Below are 19,985 nucleotides of genomic sequence, written 5' to 3'. Positions count from 1 at the left end.
GAGAGAGGCAGGGCTGGAGGTGTGCATCTGTGTGTCTGTAAATCCAGGAATGAACAGGCAGCAGCTTCAGCTGCCCACAGTTAAAATGGATGCAACCAGATTCAGCGGAGGGAGATTTCTGCATATATGGGAAGTACAGAATCACAGTATATATAAAATATTATGCAAAGTGGTTGGAAGCTTCAGAATAGCAAAGATGTTTTTATTACAAATTATGTGAGTAGACTGCAGTTCCTCTTGAATGATGCTGGCCATCAGACCGAGGGCATCTAGCGACAGAAAAAGTACATTGGGCAGAAAGCTCTGGAATGTAGCTGAGTTGCAGTAATAGACAGGTTTTGTTTATTTTATCTTTTAATGGGTTATTTATTTTTTATCTTGTCATTTCTGGCCAGAATCCTGCTATAAGCAAAAACACCTCACAGTTCCAAAAATATTTTTTAATGAAGTATAAAAATAGACAACAAAGTGAAATAACAGGTACAAACATAAGAATTAAAATATATAAAGTTACACTGGCCCATTTAAAAGAAGTAGCTGCCTATGAATTTCAGTGTATCCCTCCATTAATTCTATCTGCATCTTTTAATTAGTTTTATAATCAATACAAGACCACCTCACCTCTAAGTTTTTAATGTGGAACTAAACTCATGAATGAAAAATTGCTAGGAGGTAAAACTTTTTTAGATAGTCATTCCTGTCAAAAAAATTTGTATCTTCCAGCAACTTTTTTCATTTTGTGCTGTGTACATTCCGGGCCTCTCTAAGATACCAGGAATGGAGTCAGGCGTCGGGGACAATGTAATGGTACAGCAAATGTGCATGAGTTACTTTATCAGTGGTTGCCCAATGCCCAAAGAGAAGTGAACCAAGACCCTAAAGAAGCGCCAGTGCAGATGGCAGTGGTGGAGGATGGAACAGCAACTGCAAGCTTGAAGTTGCCAGTGCTGGGGGAGAGGCACTTTAATAGGCAAGTATGCCAAAATATACAAGTATGCTGTGCACACCAGACATAAAATGAGGGTCTGCCAACACAGATGTAGACAATAGAACCGAATGGTAGTTCTAATCCCTGTCTGTACAGTCCAAAACAAAAACAAAGAAGTAAATTGTTCTGGTTGATTGTTCTACAGCCGAATCCCTGACTGCTACAATAGTCGAAGCGCCATAATCAACATAATAACTGCACATGTTAGAATGTAAACGAAAATCTCCTTTAACCTGCCAATGCGTTCTTTAGGTACTATCTTGTTAATACATAGCAATAGTAAATCTAAAGGAGAATATACTGTACACAGGTTGTACAGTCAGAATGTAATATATATCACACCTAATACTGTTTGGTAGAAGTTGCCTTCAAGAGTAATAGTTCTAGCATGGGAAAGACACATAGGAGAGGTATAGGGGCTGTACACCCCAAAACAAATAATATAATATGGGATCACTACAGACCAATGATATGTGATGCTGTAATTTTGTTTTTGTGTTTGCATTTCTGTAATGTGGAATGTTTTTGTTATCCCCTAAATGCCATTGACCTTCATATGTTCCCAAATAAAATACTTTTATACAATTTTTAATTTTTCCTTTTGGATTTTCTTGTATTGCTGCTTTAAAGCCACCTGGGGGAACTTTCCCATATTACAAGTGTAATAGTGTAATAGTTTTTTGCTTTGCTGGAAGGACATTGAGATCAAAGTTTTCTTCAATAATTTGCCAGGTCTTTTTTCAGTTCAGGATGGAGTGTAATGGAGTCATATTCTTTGGGTTCATTTTCATGAATGTGCACCCAGACCTGATAGGTCTGGGTGCACATTCACTGCTGACCACACCCCCTGTCCATGTCCCGGCCAATCATATTGCAAACTAACCTCACAGCAGCAAGGGAAGAAAGAGCGAGTGCTGGCTGCGATCACCTGCTGGGGTGGGAGAGGGGATCCGCTAGTCAGAAAGGCAGTGCAGGCTCACTCAGGCTTGCTGTATTATATGATAATACTTTTTTCCTCTTCTCTATAGCGAGCGAGCGAACGAGGGGGAGGGGGGGGGGCTAGTGAAAGTGATAGGCAACGGAGGATTCCCTTTCTCCTTCTCTATAGCGGGAGCAGGATAGCGGCCATGCAGGTGACCGTTATATTTATGTGCTGCTGTAGGGGGAGTGGGCCCTGGCCAGACGGGCCCCTTGGGATGTTCGGCCCCTTACATGAGTGCTGCCTGTACCCCCTGATGGCAGCCCTGCCAGTAAGCAAGTGGTTAAAGATATGTGGCAAACCCTAAGAATCCTTGTATTAAAGGGCCAGGTTTGTCTGCTGTGCAACCCTCATGGCCTTTTAGCGCACCCAGGAGGGACAGGTGCAGCATCCAACACTACAGCCTGTCAAAGTCTTTGGCAGGCTAAAGTTGAACAGGGGTGGTACTCATGTTTACGGCCCTAGGCGTTCAGAGTTTAATGCCTGGAATGCAGGTCTTCTGCATTCCAGGCCTAACAATGAACAAAGACCTTTTGATCTTCCCAGAAATCTGATAAGCCGATAACATGCTGTGCTTTTTGCCTGGGCTGCGTTCTTTAGCAGTTGCATTACTATCTCTGTGGACTACAGAATACCTCCACCTATGTTATGAAGATGGGGACTAGGACTGGAACTGTGAATTCAACAGGGTCTCCAAGGTAAAATACGTATGTTCCGATTGGGTCCGCTTGTCCGTTTTGCAGGCGGACCCGATTGGACCATCCATCATGTGTCCCCTGACACCCCCCTGGCATCCAATCCGATCCAGGCCGCCAGAGGCATGATAGGACTTGTAGTTTTGCAACAGCTGGAGGTCCGCTAATTGCATATCCCTGCACTAGATGGAGTTTGCTCCATGTGAAAGGGGCTTTAGGGGGGAAACAAAATTAAGAAAAAAAAGTAATGCAGCCACCATATCTGAGGACTGGGAAGATAAAAAAATTGCATTTCTGTTCTTGGGTTTGGATACATTATAACCAAGCTCTCCTCAACTCACTCTAATATTATCCATGATTTCATCATCACTTCCGAAATTCCTTCCTTACAAGTGATTTTTCAGTCTTAGGAATAGTTAAAGCACCCGAGGGCAAGGTCTGGTCAGTAGGTGACAGATTTCACGAGTTCTAAACACATTTTCAATGATGACAGCCAAAGAAACAAACTATGTATGCTGAAGCATTGTCCTGATGGAAGCAACAACTTGTCTTGTAGTTCAGCGGTAAGCACCGCATTGTAGTTCAGCGGTAAGCATCAAAGGTTAGACTTTTGAAATTTGTTAGATACACAATACAGCACATACTAAAATCACCCTAATCAAATCACACTGGTTTCATGTTTGGGTACAGGCTTTTGGACCAACTCTTGTAATGCATTCTCCTGGCTTCTTTCTTTCCTGTGTTGTACTTTCTTGCGTAGATCTTTAAGTATTTTCTTTTCGGTATCCTCTAAAAGTGAAATCAGCAGGTTAATCAGAAGAGAAAGCCACGCAAGACCAAATATGATCCAGAAACACACCAAGGCACGGAACCCTTCAAATGGCTTTTTGCACCGCTGTCCTACAAAGAAGAAAAAATTATGTCAGTTGGAGAAATTAATCCCAATTTCAAACTCAGCCCAGGCCAGTGCTATCCCCTCCCCTCTTTTTTTTTTTTTTTTTTTTTAAAAAATACAACATTCGCCAGAGGAGGACATTAAGGACTAAGCCTTCCCACAAAATAAAAGTGGAAGGTCAGTAGTTAGTAAGGAAGACTGTGTAAAGGGGATGTGAATATTACAAATGGTTACCAAGATGTAGGGTTGAGAGGGCCAGCTTTTCTTTGGCACAAAATCTGTCAGTAACCAGGAAGACACTATCTACAAAGTGCTTTTGGGCCTCTCAAATATAAGATTACTATGTATTCCTGTCAGTGTTATAAATATGTCCCAACTAGGGTTGTCCCGATACCACTTTTTTAAGACCGAGTACAAGTACCGATACCTTTCTTTTTAATGTCATGTAGCACTAATGGGCACTGATAGGTGGCACACACTAATGGCTGAAACTGCTAGGTGGCACACACTGATGAGCACTAATAGGTGGCACTGATTATGCAGCACTGATAGGTGGCACGCACTGATGGCTGGCACTAACAGATGTCACTGATGAGCACTGGTTGATGGCTGACACTTATGGGCACAAGAAGATTAATTTTTTTTATGCTGCCTCTGCAACGCCCATCTTGGTACACCTTGCACTCAGCCTCAATAAAGCCCGAACTATATGGGCTGGGTGTAACAAGATGTCCGCTGCTGGCATACTGTGGCCGAGTGCAGGGTGTACCAAGAAGGGCGTCAGAATTTTCAGTTACACTGATGGTGTAACTGCAACACGGAGCGTCACTTCCATTACCGAATGTGACGGCTCCAGTCGCCGATCCGATGATGCAGCTGTGCCCTGCACTCTGTACTACCTGCTCGGAGGTACTCAGAGGACTCGCTCGCCGCTCTGCTCTCAGCTCCGCCCTCTAACTTCCTGTCTCTCCCATCCCAGCCAGGTATCGGCTAAGGCATCGGGAGCATTTGTGCGAGTACAAGCGCTCGCGCAAATGCTCGGTATCGGGACAACCCTAATCATTGTCACTTCTGCTGGGGCTTGGGGTGTAAGGCAGTTTGGAGAAACATAAAAGGCCTGGGAAATAAAGATTCATAAGCTGAATACAATTATTAAATTTTACTGTCAACTGCTATAATTTTTTTTTTTAATAGTTAATCTTCACCCTTCAGGCTACAGGGTAGCAACCCTACATTGACTGGTTAAGTCTTTAAGGACAAGGGAACTTTTAAAGGAAATGTACTTATCTTTTTTCTGCTCCCTTCTTCCCCCCAACCTAAAAATAGTCCACCCTCCCATGCCCCAGATGTATACTTACCTGTATCCCAAGGAAAATGGCCACTGCAATGTCTATTACCTGTGGTAAAATCTTTGTGCTGGCCATCTTATTTTTCTTAACAAAATGAGCACAAATTAAAATGAAGGGGGAAAAAAAAAAGGCCAAGAATAGAGCATGGTCACATGATCGGTCAAAGTCATGTGATCTGCCTTCCCTGCAATCACAGGGGGTTCCCTCTGCAATGTTAAGCAGAGATAACTCTGTAACATACCATAACAAGTCCCACACCCTGGCCTGCATTTTATGAAGGAGCTGTAAATGCAGGTCATAGTGAAGTAATTTTTTTTCTGGTGTATAGTGGAGTTCAGAAAGCAGTGTAGCCATGCCCCCGTAGGGATTGCTGAATGTTATGGTTCACCATCACCCTGCCCAGCCCAACATCCATCTCTCAGACACATAAAACAGTCCATAAGCCTTGTTTTTGTTTGTTTTTTATTGAGGGGGGAAATGGTAAAATATGGAATGCCCAGGAATATTCAGCACAACTAGCTGAGGACTTCCATATACACTATAGTATATACCAGTGATGGCGAACCTTGGCACCCCAGATGTTTTGGAACTACATTTCCCATGATGCTCCACTCCACTACCTGGATGCATACCTCCCAACTGTCCCGGATTGGCCGGAACCTTCCCGGAAACGGATCTATGTCCTGGAGCAGAGCCAAGTGCCGGAACAAGTTCTACCACTTGGCTCCATTTAAATTATTGGCAAGCGCGAGCTGACGTGGGGCTTTTTTCAGCTGCCGCTGCTCACGTCTCCGTGCATGGTGATCTCTATGGCAGCGCTACTGCCTCCACCTCCCCCTCCGGCACTCTGTGGACCCAAGGGCAGCCTGACCAATCAGGTGCTGCCCTGGGTGAACATGAAGACAGAGTGGCAGCAGGTTCAGGGAGCGGGACAGCATGCGGCCGAGGACTCCAGGAGGCGGTGGAGATGAAGAGCCACGAGGGGGGCCAGAACCGATTGCCTGGCCCCCAGAGTAGGGAGAAGAGCGTCGAAGACCTATCTGGACAGGCTGACCAGAGATTAGGACGGACGGGCAGGAGGTGCACCCAGAGACAACAGGAGACCTGCTGGCTGGAGCAGCTCCGTGACCACCGCGCTATGAGAACGGATTCTGCGCACAGCATGGAAGGTACTGTGTCACATACACCTTCCCGCAGAAGGGACTGCAGACAGGGCTAGGAGAACCTCCTCCTCCTACCAGTGCTCCCTCTCAGCACTTTGCAGTGGGCAATACCCATCACTTCTGGGAATATGAGGGGGGGGGTAGGAAAATGTGAGCTGCTCCCCTATGACAGTATCTCGGTCTTTGTAAATAGCTAATTTAATTACTGCCTTCAAAGAAACAAGGAGCTGCGAGGGAACACAGGTAAGTATGAAGTGTATTGGGAATGTCCTCTGAAGACACTGTTATGTTGTGCTGAATGTTCAAGGTGACAGTTTCTCCTTAAAGTGTGTCGCTGATTAATTGCGAAAAGGTTACATACCAGATCCTACTACGAAATCCCCAAAGCCGATGGTGCTCAATGTAATGAAGGCATAATATAATCCTTCCTCATATGACCAACTCTCAGTGGTTATAAATACCAGCGGTGGGATTCCAAGAAATACAATAATTCCCATCACAAGGAAAAATATGATTGTCATGACCTTTGCTGTTTTCTAAGAGAAAAAAAAATGCTGTTAATCATTACTGTAAAAAAGCTTTTATTACAGGAAATCAGGAGGCCAGCAACAACCTCTCCCATTTATTTTCATGCTCCAAGTTTCCTTTAAGATGCACTGATGTTCTGCCACAACAATGGCCCAAGATAATGCAGGAAATAGAAAATACAATAAAATATAATAATTAAGAATGTGTATGGATATTTATTTAAATGCCTATGCACAAATAATAAAAAAAAAAAAAAAAAACACAAACATGTTAACTTTAGTAGTAATAACTGCTTATACTCACTTCCCTTCACTGCTCAATTTGCCTAACAGAAATTTGTGAAATGCCCAGTACCTCTGGGTATCGAAGGAAAATGTTACTCTTTCCTCCCATAATGCAGCAATAGGTGCTTGGGCAGCCAATAGCCAACGCCCAGCACTGTCATGAGGGGGCAGGGAGAGAATTCTTCCCCCCCAGTCATAACAGCCCAACACTTACACAAGGCTTTTTCACTTCTTTCTTCAGCAGGGTCGTTGTGTGACACCTGGCACCCAAGGCAAGTGCCCCAGGTCTTCCAATGTGTGCCCTAGGTCAGTGGTTCTCAACCCTGTCCACAAGTACCCCCAACAGGCCATGTTTTGGGAATTTCTCTTAGATAAAATAGCTCTCCTACATAACCAAGCCATTGAATCTGATTTAAAGCACTTGTGCAAGATAAAGGAAAACCTGCAAACATGGCCTCTTGAGGGTACTTGAGGACAGGGTTGAGAACCACTGCCCTAGGTCTTCTGTGCAATAACAGTTGCCATCATCATAAGAAGAATCCTATAGACCAATATAGTGTAGCACTGAAATTCGGTTGTATTTTTGTTATTTTGCACATCCATTCTCAGCTCCAGTAGTAGCTCAAATTTCCCACACATTTGTAGTTGGAATTGTAGTTGGTTTATAAAATTTGTGACTTTAATTGTATTTTTACCAAATATTTCAATCTAGATGGCCAAGCGTGTCCTGAGTGTTTAGGAACCCTAGCAGCACTTTTGCACTTCAATGAGTGGAGCAAATAAGGGAATTTAAAAACATTTGTTGCTATTAAACCCCTTATAGTTTACCCCAAGCAACCCGAATTAACGCCTTTTCTTTAACTATTATTTTCCTGATATTTTATTTATTTTTTTAAACACTAATAATTAAACTTTTATATTTTGTTCATTAAATTATTTTTGTGTCGCGTTAAAAAAGTGCAATCATTTTAACTTAACACTGATCAAAGTAGAAAAAAAAAAAATGCATGTTTATTTTGTTTTATTTTTGGATTGCTTAAAAAATATTTGTAACACAATATCACAAGTCATGTTTGTCCCAAAAATTGCTGAAAGAAAATGTTGATAGCTGAAATGTAAACATTGCTCTTGGCCTGAAAATCTTGTGACAATAACAGTTGCAAAAAATAAAAAATAAATATATGACTAAATCCCTTGGATAGTGTTGTTGCTTTTTTTAAATTGTAAAGGAGTATTGGAAGATGGAATACAGGTAGAAAAAAAAAATAAAATAATTCACCTTTTTTATTCCTTCTTTTACCAAACACTTTCCAAATCGTTTACACCAAAGGGAGAGATTTTTACCAACGTGACTGAGAAAAATGATATTGAAGGGGATTCCAAATAGTGCATAGGCCACACAGAACATCTGTCCACCTGGTGTTCTGGGGGCAATTGTCCCATAGCCTAAAAGGAAATAAGAAAAATAAGTTTTATTTTAAAATGCTTTCTTAAGAAAAAACTTTTTTATTTGAGCTTGTGGCCCATAGCAACTATTTAGGATTCTTTTACCAATAACCTATCCTCAAAAAGTTCACATGCTGTAAATGGACCTTCTTTAGTCCTTGATCTTCAGCCAGCTAATACTGGGGACCAATAATACTGCTGGTGCACATGAGAAAAGACACAGTAAGGCCTGCAAGGAGTAACGGACTATACGACAGCTGTTTGGTCAATTCCTAAGGGCTCAGCCCCTCTAGTGGCTATATGTTATGACCACAAGGCCCTCTTACTAAATTCCACAAAATCAGCATGAAAATCACATTGCTGTCCTGGTTCAGCATGGCTCTGGACCTTGATTCACCTGGCAGTACAGTTTTAGTGTAGGTCACGAGTGCTTGATGGTGCTGCTCCAGGCTGAGATGAAGGGCTCCGATTGCACTCAGGATAGTAGCACTGCCAGCATAAGAAAAATCATCCAGTGAGAGAGAAGAACGTTTAAAGCATAAGACAGCCACTCACCATAGCTGATCCTGGTATGGATAGATATATATATATATATATATATATATATATATATATATATATATATATATATATATATATATATATATATATATATAATGTGTATGTATGTATATGTATATGTATATGTATGTTAAAGCTTCAGCCAGTGTCGCTCCCCGGGCCATGACCCCTGACATGTTTTCGCCCTGCCCACCAGGGATTATATTGGTGGGTTTATTTAGCCTCGGTCTTATGCTTTAGTGTTTTCGTAGTGGGCAACTTTACCAAGCTGGCCGCTGCTGGGATGTACACAGGCTCTTCACACGGGGAGAGCACGCCTGCCAGCTCCTGCGGGGGGGGGGGATTTTCCCCTCTCTATTTTTCTCCTTACTGACTCCAATGTAATGCAAACGGTTCTCGCACACAGGCTTCTACCCACTCTCTCTCCCCTGTGTCCCTGTTGGCAGGGAGAGGGAGCCAATTAGGAGACCAGCAGCAGAGACGCACACTGGGACATGGAGTCCCATCTCCAGACTGCCTCATTATCTTCAAAAGGGGGTGGAACTACAAATCCCAGCCTGCTCTGCAAAAGAAGGGACTGGCTAAAGACTCCATTTTGAGAACTCTGATGGGAGGACACCATGAGGCAGAGAGGGAGACAGACGTGTCCAAGGGAACTGCTGGGATCCTCTGGGAAGCCATCCTGCCAAAAAGGGGCCAGGGACGGTTCCAGAGATTGCTGTGAGACGGGTGTCCCACCAGAAAGACCTCCAGTGCATCTCCATGCAGCTGAGGGCAAGAGGTGACCGAGTCACAAGGGGACCAGGCGGGCCGCTGAAGTACTACCTGCTAGGACATCCCTCTTTTGGTGGCAGGACTGGCGAGAGGGAAAACTGCCCACTTTGCTGACGCACTACCCGCTTTTGAACACTGTAGGCAAAGAGAAAAACTGTTACTGTCATATCAAATCTTGTGCTGCCTAGTGATTTCCTTTCGTTGGACTGAGGATTTTTTGCTTTCTATGAGCTCCAACTGCCGGTGAAGACATTTTCAAGGCCTTGTCCTGCTACTCTGCAGTCAACTTCTTCAGACAGCATCCCTGAAAGCACCAGGATGGACCCTGCTGCTGTTATCCAGTGGTGTGGAGAAGAAGGTGCCCACTCAGAGTCGAGTGTGTTGATAGAGTTCCCTGAGGAGACCTGGACTGAAGAACAAATCAGTCAGGCAGTGAAGACGTTGTCACCAGACAGGAAGGTGTGGGTGATCGATATTACACCAGACCATGGGACCTCCTGCACCTACGCCAGGGATATGCAATTAGCGGACCTCCAGCTGTTGCAAAACTACAAGTCCCATCATGCCTCTGCCTCTGGATGTCATGCTTATGGCTGTCAGAATCTTGCTATGCATCATGGGACTTGTAGTTCTGCGACAGCTGGAGGTCCGCTAATTGTATATCCCTGACCTACGCGCTGCTAGAATGGAAGCAAGCAATTCCAGACAATTTCCAAGGCACCAGTGTGCAACAGGCTAACAAGACTGAGTTCTGTCTCACCCAGCTAAACACACAAGACATGCGTCCCGCCAGTTCTAGCCAAGTTAAGCCTACAGGGGAAGATGTCCCTTCTGCGACCCCTCTGGACAAGATTGGCCCTTAGTTCTTTGCTGCCCTGGGAGACTGTGTAAGAATGCCAGAAAACCAACTCTGGAACTGGGTATCGCAAACTCAGGGCCTTTTCTGGAAGGCAGCCAGTGCCTACAGGGGAGGACAATTTTGAAGAGTGGCTGGACCAGGCCACGAGGCCTTGGATGAATGGGACTTTCCTGAGACCCACAAGAAACAGAATCACAGAGCGTTTAAGAGGGCCTGCCTCAGAAGCCATCCGCAATTTGAAGCTCAGCAAGCTAGATTGTATCGCCCAGGTCTATCTGAACATTCTGCAGGATGTGTTTGGGTGTACGGAAGTGGTTTCTGATCTCATACAAGTTGGAACACACCTACCAAAATGAGGGAGAGACGTTATCCGACTACATGAAACGGTTGGACAAGATTATGCACCAAATTTTGTTGAAGAAAGGTTTAGACCCCCAGAAGGTGGATGAGGTCCATGCCCAACAAGTCTTGATTGGTGCCCAGCCCTTGGACCCCATCTCGCTCCTGCCAAGGACCCAGCAAGGAAGAAAACCATCTGGCATTCAGGAAAAAACTCAAGACTTACCTCTTCTAATGAAGCTGACAACACAACGCATCAGCGCCTTGAGGCGATTCAGTTCGCATTTGCAGCGCTTTACAAATCATTCATTCATTCATTCAGCAAGATGGTGGCATTTTGAAGTACCCAGATCTGAGGGTGTGTCCAGTGAAGCATGAAGCACAGCACCAGAAGCCAGCAGGAAACTTCAGAGGTGAAGGAGCCAACCAGAAGCCCATCTATATTAGCTAGCTCTGGGAAAAACGACGCAAGGAGACAGCGGTGGAAGTCCAAACCCTTGCAGAGGACTCCCATTGTTGCCTCCGAGCGACCCAGTGTCCCATTTCCTTTGACACATGCTGACTGGCGTCAGTGCACACCAGACTCCCAGAACTCAGCATAGACTTAAGCTGGATCAGAGTTTCTGCTAGTAAGGATCGCAGATACAAGCCACCACTTCCTCCAAGTTCCCTGACAAGGTGGCGAGACCTTCTCCTGTTGTCCCCATCCAAGTAGAGGGAATCTACATCTTCTGGATACTGGAGCTCAAGTGACCCTTCTCTACAGGAACTAGGACAGACCCCTCAAGCACTTGCCATTGCAGAAGTTGGAAGAGCTAGAGAAATGGGGCAGTGGGACTCAGAACTTCCCCTATGATGGCTATATACCAGTCAAGCTGACCTTCGATCCCTCCGTGGCTGGGAAAGCTGAGACCTTTGACACTTTGGCAGTGGTCTGTCCTCACCCATTGGGGTCAGTAAGAGTTCTCTCATCTCACAGGGACCAACACTGATCTTGTCAGAAGACTGTTGACACCTCGTTCTGAAGTCGGACACTTCAACTACAAGTGTGCACTCCATGTTGAGACCAGCCTATCAACACCTGGTACAAAAACAGAAGGCTCCAGCTAAAGGAGTGGGAAAGGTCTAGTGCTTGGACCAGTGTGAGAAGGTGTTACAGCCTGGTGAAGTGGCCTGTTTACAAAAATCTATCACGCTAAAGTGGAAGCAACCAGGCCCTTCCATTGTCCTCAAAGTAGACGGACAGAGAGAAGACATGGGAGTAGAGCATTCCCGAAGTGGTTTCAACCAAAGCGTTGCAAAGAAGTGAGAGGAAGATCTCGGTTAGTGTCCGCAACATTACGGCCTCGCCAGTGAAGATGCCGGCTCGGATGTTGCTGGGACAGGTGAATCCAGCCACCCCAGTCTCACCGTCTGATTTGGAGGGAGAGAAAAGAATAGGATCCCTGTTGAAGAACATTCTTTTCTCACCTGATTGGAAAGAAAGAGCCAAGACTTAGCTCCTGAGATGGCAGGCTGCATTCTCGAAGAGTGAGTTTGATGAGAGGTATGCAAAGATCGCCAAACCCCGGATACGTCTACAAGATGATAAGCCATTTAGAGAAAGAGTCTGACGGATTCCTTTAGGGGATTTGTAAGACCTGCGTGAACAACTGGCAGAACTGAAGTGAGCAGGTATCATCCAAGTGTCAAGAAGTCCATACACTTCTCCGATAGTGGTGGTACGGAAGAAGAATGGGTCACAGAGGCGGTGTATTGACTACTGGACACTGAATTGAAGGAACGTTCCTGACCAATATACCACCCCAAGGATCGAAGATGCCTTGCAGAGCCTGTCAGGGACAAAATGGTTTAGCATGCTGGACTTGAAGAGCGGGTGCTACCAAATCCCCATGCATCCTGAGGATTGGGAGAAGACAGCTGCCAGACCAAGTAGGTCACGGAACAGCCTAGAAAGGTACCGTTTTCCTTTCCTCCTGTGTCTCAACCCCTTTTGGGAGATGTAGTCCATTGGGGAATGAAGGCCCAAATAATCCTCCATCTGGACTTCAACTCCCATCATCCACTGTGGCCAGCTTCAGTGTTGATTGGGTGCCATCAGCACCCCCACTCCCCCTGCTAATGGGACACAGTAGCGCATTGAATTCCAGCTTGCCCATTTGCTCCCAGTGCACAGGTAGTGATTGATAATGTCATGGCTTAGCCCTTGCAGCCCTCTGCTACACTTATAAAGAAAGCAACTGAAGAAAACACAGGAAAACAAATATGGGCAGAAACACCTAAAACTAACAGATGGATAGGAACTACAGCAGAGAAATCTCAACTAAAGCAACCCAGCAGCTTCAAAAAATATATTATATAATAATAATTATTTTTTTTTAAACAGAAAAGTTTTATTAAAACAAAAATAAATACAAAGACAGTAGCACAAACGGCGGTACAGCTTAGTTTCATAGTAGTGTGGTAGTCATGGCAATAAAATTGCAGGAACATTCACAAGCCAAGTGGTGATGCTGGTCATTATATAATCCAGGATGGGACTCAGAGTGAGGTATTTCCAATACTAAAGATATTTTAGTTCAGCGAGTACAAACTGGGGGGGGGGGGGGGGTCTATAAGGTTCTGAGTGGTGTTAAGATCATATCTAGGTCTTCACGTGTCAATTGCATCCGTCATATCTACTCTTCAGGATAGGAGCAGTGTAAAAGGATGGGGCATCTGCTCCCTTAGACAGAATGAGGTAGTGAGATCTATAAGAGGAGGTATAAGAGTCTGGAACATGTAAACAGGAGTATATCAGTAGCCTCTAGGGGGCCTAGGTAGACTGAGATTGAGCGACACCTCCTGATTTGCAGCAAAGTTGCAGAGTCATGCTAGGTCAGTATTGTCCTATACAGAGTCGTTAACAGCCCTATACAGTGAGCGATCTAGCAGTGATCCATGAGTTCCAGACTGTAGAATTTTTGGGGACATTTGCGCCCCATTTACATTAATTTGTACAGAGGTAGCACAGAGTCCACTAGTGTTTGCCACTGGGTCATCGTGGGTTTGGGTCGCTAGTTTCCAATGCTGTAGGAGAACCTTCCTGGCATAGAAAGCCAAATAGAAAAGCAGGAGTTTGGCATGAGTAGAATGTGTCACAGATTCTGTGATACCTAGAAGGAGGACCCTGGAGTCCATTGACACTGGAAGGTCGGTAGCAGCGCTAATCTTCGCAACCACCCTTCTCCAGTATTCCTGGATGACAGGGCAATCCCAGACAACATGGAAGAATGTTCCTGTTGTCCATTGACATTTAGGGCACAGTTCTGATTGTGTAGGATATATTCGGGCTAGTCTCTGGGGTGTATAGTAGGCCCTGTGCACTTCAGTTGAATAAATCTATCCCTAGCAGAGATTACTGTTGGTATATACTGCTGTAGTGCCATCTCCCAGTCCTCCTCTGACAGGTTGGGGGATGTCTATCCTCCAGACCAGGTGTAAGGGGGATTCCCCTTCCGAGCCTCCACAGGTGAGCCGAAGGTATATTGAGGATAGTATTCTATCTACCCCACGGGAAATGAGAAACCTCTCGATCATATGTGGTTCTATGGAGATTGCTCCAGGGAATTGCGCCTGCGCTGCGTGTTTCAACTGTAGATAGCGGAATAGCATCCACGAAGGGAGTTGATACGCCGCACGCAGTTCTGGAAAGGGCAGCAGCCTCCCGGCAGGCATAATTTGTTGTATCTTCACTATCCCAAACCTAGCCCAGATGTTGAGGTCCGGAATAGATCTGAAGTGTGAGAGTTTAGGGTTGTCCCATAATGGGGTATGAGGGGAGATAGTGTTGGGTGTGCCCACTGCCGCAGTGACCTTCTCCCAGACCTGGACCGTGGTACGCATAGGGATAGTTGCTTGCCGGGCAGCTTTAGTTCCTCTGTAAACTAGATTGGTTAGAGCAGAATAGGAGCCCATAACAGCAGCCTCAAGATTTACCGCAGGGTTGGATCTGGTCTGTTTAAACCACCAGCGAACAGTGACAAGCACTGCCGCCCAGTAGTACCTCCTGAAGCACGGTAAAGCCAGACCTCCAGAGGAGAGAGCGAGTTGTAATTTGCTTTTCGCCATTCTGGGGGTTTTCCCACCCCAGATAAAGGAGGAGGAGACTACTCCATCTAGTCTTTTAAAGAAGGAGGCCGGGATTGGGACCGGGGAATTCCTGAAAATATATAATAACTTAGGGAGAAAAGTCATTTTTAATAGGTTCACCCTCCCCACCGGTGTTAAGGGGAGTGTTTTCCAGGCCTGACATTTTAAAATCAAGGTTTGCAAAACCGGGTATAGGTTGTCAGATATTGCGTCAAATCATTACTGATTTCAATACCAAGGTATTTAAACTTAGTGACTCTACGCAGGGGGGGGGCAGACTCGGCGCGAGGAGGGCCTGTTCAGATATGTGGAATAGGCTGGATTTATTCCAGTTTTAATTTTAACCCCGGAGAAGCTGTCATATTTATCTATGATTGCCAGGGCCGCCACTAGAGAATGAGAGTCATCGTCAAGATACAATAGGGCATCATCTGCGTAAAGTGATACACGCTCTATTAGTGGTCCCACCTCTAGTCCCCTCACTTCTGTTGCTGAGCGGAGCAGTAAAGCCGTAGGCTCGATGGCCAGGGCAAAAAGCCCCGGGGACAATGGGCATCCTTGTCTCGTCCCTCTACATAGGGGAAAGGGCGGAGAGAGGGCACCCCCGGCTCGTACACGGGCTACTGGCGACCTATACAGCAATTTGATCCAGCTAACAAATTTAGAACCAAACCCAAATTTGGCCATTACCTGCCACAGGAAGTCCCACTCTACCGAGTCAAAGGCCTTCTCTGTGTCTAAGGAGGCCACTGCCCCACTAGTGTTTTGGTTTTCGGAAGATTGTAATATTGGTGTGGAGTCTGCGAATATTTATGTCTGTGCCCTTGCCCGTCATAAACCCCGTCTGATCGCCATGGATCAGGGAGAGTATCACTGTGTTCAACCTATTGGCCAGGATCTTAGTCAGGATTTTGGCGTCTACGTTGAGCAAGGATATAGGCCGATAGGATGAACACAGCTCTGGGTCCTTCCCGGGCTTAGGTATCACAACGATCACAGCTTCCATCACAGAGGCCGGGAGGCACCGTTGCTCCAATGCTTTAGTAAGCATGGAGTGATAGTATGGGCCTACTATTTCCAAATTAGTCTTGTAAAACTCCGTAGGGAGTCCATCAGTGCCCGGGATCTTGCCTGCCTACAAGGATTTAATAGCTCTCTGGACCTCCTTCAGTGTAATGGGACTCTCAAGGGCCTGACTAGCCGCGTTTGTTAGGGTCGGAAATTCTATTGTGTGAAGAAACGACTCTAGCTCTGCCAGAGAGTTTGTTGCTCTAGATGTGTAGAGATGCCGGTAGTACTGCTCAAATCTGGCATTAATTGTTACAGGGTCTGATAGCAAAAAGTACAATCTTCATCCCTAATATTCGCTATACAGGGGTTTTCAGTTGCCAGGCAGGCCAAAAGCCTACCTGATCGTTCGCCCTGCTCAAAAATGCACTGGGTCTGAGTGAGGAGGAAGTGCTGGCAAGAAGCAGCGTGCAGCAGCACCAGTTCTCTGTAGGCAGTAAGCATTTCTGTATGCGTACCATGGTCAGGGGACTCTGCATATCGAGTCTCCAATCGGAGAGCCCGTTTCTCGCCGCTGACAGTTCTAATCTAGGTTTCCTTCCTAGCTTTGGAGATGTTGAATTGATATCTACCTCTGGCATATGCTTTAAACGCGTCCCATGCCACAGCTGGGGGGAGCCGATTGGCCATTATGGGTCCAATAGTCCCCAAGTTCAGATAGCATTAGTGGTTCCAATTTTTTCATCTGTGATCCAGTACATAGAAAGTCTCCAATGTCCCGCCCCGACCGCCGAGTCCGTGCAGAGGACCAGCATGACCGGAGCATGGTCCGACACTCCACGCGACAAAAGGGATATCGCAGTCACCCTGGACAACAAAGGGTCGCTAACAAATTAGATCAATGCGAGACAGTGCCACATGAGTTGCAGAGTGACATGTGTATTGTCTACCATGCGGGAATTTCCATCTCCACGTGTCGTGCAGACCATATAGCTCCACCCACCGGGACAACACAGTCAGCCATCCGGCCAGGGCTCATTTTGTCGATACTGGGATTAGGGATAATATTAAAGTCACCTGCCAAAATCATATTAGATGTAGGATAGTTAGCAACAATAGCCTGTATTTTATGTAAGACTACCATAGTTGCCGGTGGTGGCACATACAGACCCACGATCACTAAATCCAACGTATCACATATAGCATGTATAATTACATATTGTCCGCCTGGGTCCAGGCGGAGATCCAGTAGTACAAAAGGGAAGTGCCTTGTGAATTTGTCAAGTGGAAGTAGGATCCCACCCAGGGCTTTTTGAGGGAGAGTATTCTGGACCCCATGAGGTGAGTCTCCTGGAGTATACAGATGTGCGGGTGGTATTTCTTCATGAATGAAGAAATACCACCATACCAAGGATCTCTTGAATTTGGAATTTAGCCCCCGCACATTCCAGGATATCACTCTCAGGGTGGCCATCGTGGGAAGGGAAAATTGGTTACACCTCCATCCTCGTCCAGATCTCCACCAAGGCCCAGGAACAAGAGCAGACACCCAAACATTGCGTCTAAACAGTGTCATCACCTCTACCTTCCGTAGCAGAAATAATCTTAACATATGACCATATGCATCACAGAAGTAACTGATACTGTACCGTTGAACAAAACCCTTTCTCCCCCACCCCACGCAACCCCCAAAACTTGGGTGCGTTTTATACCCCAAACAAGGCATGGACTATTAGTCTTTGGGAGGCAATGCACCAACAGGGCGTCCGGGAAGCACAGCAGGGAGCGTTCACAGACTTTTCAGCAGCTGTGCTGCCTGCTCAGCAAATGGTGTGTAATGTAAAAATTAAAAAAAAAAAAGTTCTCCCTGCGGAAGGAGTTTTTCACCCAGGTATTACTGGGGGCACATTCTTTACAGCAGTTCATAAGGGTATATATAGAGTAGAAAACAAATATGCAGAACTGGATATGGACAAATGGGGGGACAAGCCAGGAGAGTAACAAAAAGAAGGAACAGGAGAGTTAATATCGCAGCAGCAGTCTCCTTCTCACTCCTTGCATTGTATTGGGGAGTCAGAGATTATCAGCTTGGAGAAAAGTCCCCATATGGGACAGGAATAGGTCTCCCGCTCATTAACAAGGTTAGCTGATGTGTATATTAATATGAGCAGCGGCAGGATAGAGTGCATCATCGGACATGGTAACTCAGTTATTATTATTATTATTCACGATTTATATAGCGCCAACAGTTTACGCAGCGCTTTACAATCTAGAGGGGGGACAGAACAATTACAGTACAGTTCAATACAGAAGGGACAGAAGGGTCCTGCTCATAGAGCTTACATGCTAAATGGAGGGGGTGGTGGTACAAAAGGTAATAGATGCAGGGAATGATTTGATGGGGGGTAGCTCAGGGACAGTTGTTAGGTGGGTGTGGGATAGGCTTCCCTGAATAAGTGAGTTTTCAGGGATCTCCTAAAGGTGGACAGGTTAGGGGCTGATCAGATATACCGGGGCAGGGAATTCCAGAGGATAGGAGAGGCTCTGGAGAAGTCCTGAAGGCAAGCATGAGAGGAGGTAACAAGGGAGCTAAAGAGCAGGAGGTCCTGGGAGGAGCGGAGGGAACGTTTTGGGCGATATCTGCAGATGAGGTTGGTGATGTAGCTGGGGGGCGATGTTGTGGATGGCCTTGTATGTTGTGGTTAGCATTTTAAATTTTATACGGTGGGGTAGGGGGAAGCCAGTGAAGGGATTGGCAGAGAAGTGCCAATAAAAATAATATATATTATATTTTTTTTTAAATAAAAGCAGGCCCCCTTGGTGGTTTATACCATAATCTGTTAGTATGCGAATATGCGGTGCATACTATGACAGACTTACATGTAAAAGCCCTCCAGCGTTGAGCTGTCACCATTCTCGCTGATCACGGGCACGTTCATCTTCGCCTGGTCTTCCTTCCAGATTGGATTTCTTGGCTGTGATGACATCACTCCATCATATCTGCATGAGAGTCACTTCATCTTGGCACAGAGCAGTGCCGTAAATGCACACTGAGCTGCGCAAAGTGTGACCCTAACTAAATATGCACACATCACCATATCACTTATATGGGCCGATTATTTATTTAAAATGACAAATAGACTGGAAAATAGCAATTAAAGTGGACCTTCAGTCATTTTTTCAACTTTCCATCTATTAAATCTTCTGCCCTTGTTGTTTTAACTTTGGATAGTAAAACGTTTTTTGGCCAGTAAATACCTTATACAGCCCACTTCCTGTTTGTCTGGTCATTAGCCTAGGCTTATGACATCATGCACAGCTCGCTCTCTCACTCTCGTGAGTTTGCCAGGAAAGGAGGGGGATGAGTCATAAGAGGGCCAATGAGAGCTACAGAACTGGAGGTGTGCCTGTGTGTGTGTTTAAATTCAGGAAGAGAACAGGCAGCCGCTTCAGCTGCCCACATTTAAAATGGCTGTAGCCAGACTTAGTGGAGGGAGATTTCTGCAGCATATTTGACAAGTACAGAATCACAGTATATATAAATTAAAATGCAAAGTGGTTGGAGGGAAGCTTCAGAATGGCAAAGATGTTTTTATGACAAATTATGTGAGCAGACTGCAGTTCCTCTTTAAATGATAGTACCAATGAAAAAAAAAAAAAATGCAGCAACAAAAATTGCAGATCTTACCTATGGTGGTAACCACTGTCCCAGCAAAAAAGAAGGCACTGCCAAAATCCCAGTTAGTGTGGTGGATTCGGGTGCTGTTCTCTAGACGCTCAAGAGGATTTATCCCCTGTTTAACTGCTTCTGTAACAACCTGATTTAAAAACACATTTTAGTGACATGCACTGCAAGTTAACGGTTCTGATACTCTATAGGCTCAATTCACAAGGCTACTATGTCAGGATAAAGGGTACTTTTTTTTTTTTTTTTTTTTAAAAAGGAAGTTATTTTCAATTGAATTTAATGAAATCACAGTCACTCA

General features: G+C 45.3%; 1 protein-coding gene across 3 annotated transcripts in view; it reads right to left on the bottom strand.

Annotated features, from left to right (window-relative positions):
- Positions 1–381: 381 nt before the first annotated feature.
- The window catches only part of LOC141117403 (potassium channel, subfamily K, member 16-like), a 165,774-nt gene continuing 146,170 nt past the window's right edge, over positions 382–19,985 (bottom strand). For all 3 annotated transcript variants that reach the window (XM_073610256.1, XM_073610258.1, XM_073610259.1), the window contains 4 exons: positions 19,688–19,817; positions 8,161–8,327; positions 6,431–6,605; positions 382–3,562 (listed from right to left, as the gene is read on the bottom strand). In XM_073610256.1, coding sequence (XP_073466357.1) covers positions 3,321–3,562; positions 6,431–6,605; positions 8,161–8,327; positions 19,688–19,817 — 714 coding nt within the window. In that variant the 3' untranslated portion in view covers positions 382–3,320. The remainder of the gene's footprint in view (positions 3,563–6,430; positions 6,606–8,160; positions 8,328–19,687; positions 19,818–19,985) is intronic.

This window comes from Aquarana catesbeiana, linkage group LG13, assembly GCF_042186555.1.
Source record: "Aquarana catesbeiana isolate 2022-GZ linkage group LG13, ASM4218655v1, whole genome shotgun sequence".
Taxonomy (NCBI): domain Eukaryota; kingdom Metazoa; phylum Chordata; class Amphibia; order Anura; family Ranidae; genus Aquarana; species Aquarana catesbeiana.
The sequence above is the reverse complement of the archived record's forward strand: the minus strand, read 5'-3'. Positions and strand labels throughout refer to the sequence as shown.